At 34.9% G+C, this 7,953-nt stretch overlaps 1 protein-coding gene across 1 annotated transcript; it reads right to left on the minus strand.

The window, feature by feature from the left end:
- Window positions 272-3,961, minus strand: LOC109234264 (probable arabinosyltransferase ARAD1). Its single transcript, XM_019400171.1, has 2 exons — window positions 2,500-3,961; window positions 272-1,048 (listed from the first exon to the last, which is right to left on the minus strand). The coding sequence occupies exons 1-2, from the start codon at window positions 3,394-3,396 to the stop codon at window positions 494-496; spliced, it is 1,452 nt and encodes a 483-aa protein (XP_019255716.1). The 5' UTR covers window positions 3,397-3,961; the 3' UTR covers window positions 272-493.

Raw genomic sequence — 7,953 nt, forward strand, 5'->3', positions numbered from 1 at the left:
TGCTTTGATAAGGCTACACTTCAGGCAAAAAATTCTGAACTTCAAACATAAATTTTTGCTACTTCAGCCCCGTATGTCTAAAGTTACCCGAAAAGTGGATAGACTTACAATTTTTTGTGCAAATCCCCCAACATCGTTAATAGTAGGAATATTTTGTTTGATGTTTAATAGATTAATGGTTTCGATAATCTTTAATTCACTGCAACTCTCCTCCTTTATTCAAATTTAAAACTGGCTATGCAAAGCTCATATAGATGAAGTTAAATATATAAAAAATAAATGAATGAACAAATTGACCAAAAATCTCTTAGCTATTCAGCAAGCAGAGACCTAAACATTACAACTTTCTTTTTCTATGTTTCTATAAATCTATTGTTTGCAACAATTGGTTAAGTTACAAAAATTTGGGCAAAAAATTGCTGCAGACAGCATTTCACAGGAACATATCAGATGTCATTTCAGAACTCTCAAAATCCTACTGAATGTTCAGTTCTTACAAAATATTCTTTGGCAAGGGAAATGACTTCAGCCCTATTTCTTTCGATACAGGGGTCGGAAAATACCTCGACGATTTATGCAACTTCAAATTGATAGCAGGAACCTTACGGGCGATAGCTTGCCAGACCATTTGAACTGCATCATTGTCCTTGGAAGGATATCGATACTCAAACAGATTTTCGATCTCTTTTAACCTCGCCCACATTCTAGTCCACTCTTCTTTTGTGATGCTCCTTATGAAGTTTATGAGGTAATTTTCTTTGAGAGCATCTGATGTACGGACGAATATGCAGAACTCTGAATAGTCAAGAACATCTTCATAGGGAAGCTCGATTTCATCACTAATGATGACTGGTACACAGTGACTCGCGATAGCATCAAAGAGACGGTTTGATGACGGAGTGTCACCTGCGATGTTAAGACAGAATTTGGAAGAGTGCATGCCTTGAGTTGCTTGTTTTACTCCATTTTTCAGAATACTACCAAAGGAGAAGTGAACATCTTTCTCATCTTTCAGCATATAGAATAACTCTTGTCGAATAGTTCCACCCTGAGGATGAAAAATAAGACTTAGAAACTAGAGCACAATGAAAGAAAGGAATTAGAAACAGGAAAAAGAGTAACCAAATAGCCAGGGTATAGTCTTGATAATCTTGCTCAAGTTCAAGATACAAATTCCTGGGGATTTAGAGAGCAAAGTCTTGAGGATCTCAGACTCTATGTATCACAACGATAACCAATCTTGGCAATTAAATGAACCAAAACTATGGTTCGGGCATCCACAATTGCATAGATAGTCTGGTATATCTTCGTGTAAGTAGTAAAAGAGAAATCAGGGTAACCTTCTTTGAATCTAATCCAGATTCTAGAACTTGCAACATGATGATATCAAATTAACTAGATTCAGTGCTCAGTCCATGAGTGCGGATGGACACTTAGTGTAGAATACATGCCAAAAGATACAATGTAGCTTTGTTAAAATGAATCCAAACGACTGACGAATATAACGGATACAGAAACATTCCACTTGGAAGAATATATGCTAGCAAAAAGTTCTAACTTTTGCTGTTTTGCTTTATTTCGATAAACAGTGTTTTGGACTGCAGCCAACAACCACAGGGAAAAAAAAGGGATAGTGAAATCAAAACAGAAGAGTTGATCCTGATGACAAGCGATCAGTTTCAGTTGGTCCGCTATGTATCGTGTTGCTTATGTCCTCCCCATGTAACAACACCTGAGCCTTCCATGTGATATTTTATTTTTGGGAACTTGGAGTTGTAATTCCATTAACTTTTTTTTTTTCAAGTTATAAGAACTAAATAAACAATTGAGGCTGTCTCTTAAGCGATCATGCCTCGATCTTCTGGATAGATATTCAAAAACCCAAGCTATCAGACAGTTGCCACTAAATTACTATCTGCCTAATCATTCCCCTAAATTTGTTTGCTGATTGCTATAATGCCACAGTATGCTATTTCATAAGTCACTAATACGGACATGGCGTGGAAGAACTCTTTTTATAAGCACAACACAACGAGTCCATCAAATGAAGTGCCTGACTTTTAGAATGCATAAACTAAAGAGCATTTATCCAGCGAAGTACATTCACGAAACCAAAAGATAAAGTAATTCTTGTACATTTGTACTAACCATATTAATTATTGTACCTCCTATAAAGCTTTTGCAGGTCCGAGATGCTGAATCTCATTATGATTCTTCAAATTCTAACCAGAAAAGGCTATGCTGCTCATTATATCACATATCTCATCAAGTTCTATTCCTAAAGTACATCTCTACTTTTAACCCAATCTATCACAAATCATCTTGCTTCACATCATCCAATTTAGCATCCAACTCCAACCCTATATTGATCCAACTCCTCCCTCCCCGTCGAAATAAATGCACAACATATAATAGATGTAATTACTTAACTATTATCATTACCAGTTAAATCAGAGAGCAATAGTTAACAGAAGAGTAAATGCAAAAACAACGACTTACATCTTTTCTGTAGATAGCTCCCTGGAAGTAGAGCAAAGTTGGTCGACTATCAAAACCAGAAGTGTCATTGTCATAGTTCCTGATTACATGCTTGTAAGGTGCAATCACGTCCTTCTCAACATTAGCTATTGTGGGAGGATACCTTCCAAAGTCTGAAAGTACAAAAATTGCAGGCCAAAGCTTCATTCTTGCATCCAAAAGGCTATTCGGATGGTGTGCAACAATGATATGATCTTTTCCTCCTGTTCTTTTCCATTCCTCTTGAGCAGTCAAAAACGCAACTAACTTTTCCTGTAACAACACGTTCGTGCTAGTTTTCTGCCCTGGCTTAAGCTTTGAAAACCGATTATAACTAATCGACGAAAAGAAAGGAACAAATACCACATCAGCTTCACTTGAATTATGCACTCTTATAGCACTTCGACCATTCAAATTATCATCAAACTCAGAAGACAAAAGATCCAAAATCAACCAATATTCGATACTGTGCTGCAAGTTTAGTCCACCGGGATATTCAGGAACCGAATTCCTGATATCAGGCCAAACACTCTTCCCCTCAGATTTCCATCCCAATAATTCAAAATGAAATTGTGGGGGCAGGTTATACATAAAAACTTTGAGCACTTGTTTACTAGGACTGCACTTAAACAAATTGTACTTTCTCAATGTTCCTTTGTTAGAATAATCAATTTGAGCACTGGATTGTGTATAACCTTCATCGGATAAAGCAAGAATCTTGGACTTTGGTAATATATTAAGGTAAAATAAGTGTCTCCGGGAAGTTGAACGCAGCACAAATAACAAAGATAGCATGAACATAACAGAAGTAATTGCAAACATACTAAATAAGGATTTTCTACCAAAAATTCCCATAGAATGTACATTTCTCTCTGCCATTGTAATTCTATTTCAGTGAGTAAAAACTAATACGTATATGTTATAAAGCTATCATTTTTGCAAATATAGCCAAGAACATTATAATCATTCATTCTACACAAAACTAAATGATATTCCTCATTCAGCTCACACCAAAAATCATGTCTTTGTCCTTTTCCTAGGCATTTTTCACAACATCAATACCAAAAAAAAAAAAATGTATGAATAAAATGTTAGACCCTTTAAGGGGAGGGGAAAAAGATGAGAAAGAAGAAGAAAAATGGGTTCTTGAATACCAGTAAGAGAAATTTGTGAATAGAGGTGAATGTGGATATGAGAAATGAACAAAAAGCTAAGATTTTTGAAACCCAGATCAAGAAATTGAAAACCCAGATCAGAATTTGATTCCAATATGTTGAAGAAATGGAACAAAAGGACAAAGAGGAGGATAGAGTAGTTTCACCAAATACAAAGGGTTACTTCCAATAAACAACTCCCGTTTCTTTTGTCTTCAGGTAAAAAAATGTAAAAGATACTCGAAATGCAGCGAGGGAATAGCCGAATGGGGAATCTTCTCTGTAGAAGCGGGCTCATTGGTTTTGCTGACAACTCAGGTACTTATATTATTTACTGCTTTTGTAATTACTCTTTTTTCTTTTTCTTTTATCCAACCGATGTTTGCTACCAATCACTTTTGGACCCGGATTTGCGAGGTCTAGTTATCTTTTTTTTTTTTTTTTCCACCTGATATTCGGTATCTATATTGAAGCCCGACTATATTCGGATTTGTGCCACGTAAAACCCTATCCGAGGAGAAGTGCTCCCTACCAAGGAATTTTCCATGCCCAGAGCTCGAACCGAGATCTCTTATTAAGGGAAGAACGGTCTCATCCACTGCACCACATCCTTTGATTATTAGTTATCTCTTTCAGTTTTATTTTATGTAAATTTATTTAATTAGGCATGAATTTTAAGGTTAAATAGAGGCAGGGTTAGGATTTAATGTTTATGATTTTTAAATTTACCATCAAACTCACAGTCCATTTTAATTATTAAATTTGCAATTAAATATTTATGCATATTATTGGGTTCATCTGAATCCATCCTTAATACTCTAGTTCTACCCCTACTTTTTAAACTTGTGATCTTGTATATGATGGAACATTTGTTTGATTATAACAGTTTTAGAATATACGAGGTTTTAAAAGTATCATAATATTTGTGTTATTATAAACATTTGAAAATTGAGGATAAATTGTTTTCGAATTTACAAATATAGTTTTTGGAATAGATTAAGAAGAAAATATAGCCATATAAACGGAACGAAGAGAGTATATATTATTTGTTGTTCAAATATAGGTAGTAATTTTTTCTTGGGCAAGTTACACATTTGGCTGATCACCCAAAAATAATTACATTCAATAATCAAATATACAAAAAATATATACAGATTATGTATAAAAATATATATTATGCATTAAAAATATAAGAAATATATATTTTACTGACTATTATATTTGAAAGCGGCTATACAATATAGTTTCTTTTCTTCTTTCTTCCTAGTTTTCTTTCAGTCAGATGTAGTTTCAACTTTAAGTTCAACAAAAGCAATATGAGTTTGTAAGTATCCCAAGACTCACATTTATTACTTAGCTAACCGTGAATATTAAAGGTATTTAAACGATTATTAAGGTTAAAAAGTTGATGTAAGGATGAGCAGATCTTTAAATATGGATCTGGTTTACCTAAAGGTGAGCTTAATCCACAAAAAACATAAATTTAAGTCTTCATAACTGAATCTATTTTTAAAGAAAAGCTTTATTATATACTTGAAAGTTTAACAAGAAGTAAGATGATAAATCTTATACCTTGTCCTTTTTATATGTCACTCTAACCGAAAATCACATTAGTAAACGAAGAAGGTATTGCCTTTTTTTCTTTTTGTTTTTCCAACTGCACCCTAATTATAACTTCAATAAAGCATATAGGTAATAGGATCATTAGGATAATTACAATCATATTTGTGAGTGACAAAAAAAGTTTCTCTCTCCTCTCGTTTCTCTCTCGGTGCACGTTTAGCGTGAAGTGCTATCCTGCGCCCACTGAAAATGGGGAGGGCTCGAGGGCGACTGTCAAAAGGTGCAAAGCAATCTCAAGATGAGGACAGGGGAGGCTCGTCGAGCTTTGTGGCCTAAAGCTAAATTTTATGAGGGCCTTAACTTTTTTATATTAAAAAAAGTATTTATTTATTTGAAGTCTATTTTTCTAGCGTTTCTTAGATACAAAGTTATTAATAATTTTCTTATAGTCAATAACTCCTAATAAGGCTTTCTTAAGTGACAATATAGCTAATCCATTTAACCTTTCTTGAGAAATTATTGATCTTAGGTAAGATTTTATCAATTTTAATTTTGGAAACTTCTTTCCGCTGAAGCGACGATAACATGAGTTATTAACAGTATTCCATAAGCAATAAAGCCATTGGAAAAAGAATCAAATATTTTTATTTGATCGTGTGTATCAGTTAAACTGTTATCTTCTAATTGTACTATTTTCCTTAATACTTTTAATTCTGAAAATAAATCTAAACCATCAATATCGAATTGATTATTATGCTTTAATGAACCTTCAAGATTAAGGCAATATTTCTTCAAATTTTCATCATCAAGTTATCTTAATTTTTACCGCCAAAATAGAAAACCAAAAATATTTTCATATGCTTCGAATTGTTCAAATCTATTTTGAAGTGAAAACATAGCCTTGTCTACTATGTATATAATCAACTCCAAAGGGCTCTTCGAAGATTTTGAGATGTTATTATCAACATTCTCATCAAATTTTTACTTCCTTTATATTACATGTTTCTTATGAAATTCGAGTTCGATATTCATTTCAAGTGCAATTTTCTTGGCAGAAATTATAGCGGTTGCAAATCCTTCTTTTTTATACTTGTTAAAGAAAGAAATCAAACTTTTCACTTCACATAACCTTTTTTAAACTTATACATAGCCTATTAGATGTAACAAAAAATGGGGCCCCCACAAATGTGGGTCCTAAAGCAGTTGCTTTACTTGCTTTATGGAAGGGCCGCCCCTGGAGGAGGACACCAATTTCATGGAGGAGCGAAGCTCTGACACAGGACATGGGGTACCACCAAAAACCCTATTGATCGGAGGGATTATTGCTAGCCTTTCGACAAAGATAGGGGTAATTGGGAACAATACCACCAGTAATATATAGAAAGTGATTGAGGAACCATCGGGCACTAAGGGAAAGGAGAATTTGAATGGCAGTCCGGAGATATGGCCGACCCTTCCTATGCGAAGTGAGGACACCAGAACCCCAACACCTGCATGGATGACTCCGGAGGCCATACGAACGGATCTGAGCTCTAAGAAAATGGGGCAAGCACAGACTGAAAGTGATAGAACCTCAATTGAAGCAATTCCACCTTTCTCAAAGCGACAAAGTGAATGAAATAATAACAAGCAATGGGAGAGTACAACGTAAACTATAGTTGGAACTAGGGCAACCAAGAGGAAAGGCATGGATGACACTATTTGAGGAGAACAAATTGGCATCAAGAGGTATGGATTTGACTTTTATACCTCCTGTGATTGTTGAAGGAGAGAAGATTGTGGAATTGGTATAGGAGGACATTGATAGTGACATTAAAAATGGAAATATGATGCAATTGCATATGTAATTGGTGGTTCACCTAAAATTGGGGCTATGGAGCGGTTTATAGCAACACAAGGGAAGTTCACATCAAAACCAAAGGTGTATTATCACAATGATGGGTATTTTGTGATAAACTTTTCATGTATGGAAGAGAGAAATTTGGTGATGTATGCATGACCTCACATGTTGAACAATCGACCAGTAATTCTCAAGCCTTGGACCATAGATTTCAATTTTGATGCAGAAGATTTGAAGACAATCCCAATTTGGGTAAATCTGCCTAATCTCCCATTGAGTTGCTGTAGTGCAAATGCTTTAAGTAAAATTGGGAGAGAATTGGGCCAACCCATATATGCTGATGCTTGTACGTCAAATGCAAATAGGATCTCATATGCTAGAATTCTTGTAGAGATTGATGTCACCAGGGAGCTTCCAAAAGCCATCAAAGTTAAGGATCCTAAAGGGAGAGTGATTGAGCAAGAAATATGGTATGACTGGAAACCAACATACTGTGAAAAATGTATACAAATTGGCCACAATTTTCAAAAGCAACAGAAAAAACAACCACCTATGGAGAACAATTGTCACGACCCGGATTTCCCACCTTCGGGAGTCGTGATGGCGCCTACTAGTGAAATCTAGGCAAGCCAACCAATTGAATCATTTACCTTGTTTCTATTTTAATCCGTTAACAATTAAGAACCAACGTTTAATAAACAACAGAATTTAATAAGCGGGAGTCTGAAAAAAATAATGTTTTAATAATGCCACCAATACTAATCCATAACAAAACTACCCAGAACTGGTGTCACAATTTCACAGACTGTCTAGGAATACTACAAATAAAGGCCTAAAAGATTTAAAACAACATTGTCTTTGGAGTACATGAAAGAAACA

The sequence above is a fragment of the Nicotiana attenuata genome, chromosome 11 (genome assembly GCF_001879085.1).
Source record: "Nicotiana attenuata strain UT chromosome 11, NIATTr2, whole genome shotgun sequence".
NCBI classification, from domain to species: domain Eukaryota; kingdom Viridiplantae; phylum Streptophyta; class Magnoliopsida; order Solanales; family Solanaceae; genus Nicotiana; species Nicotiana attenuata.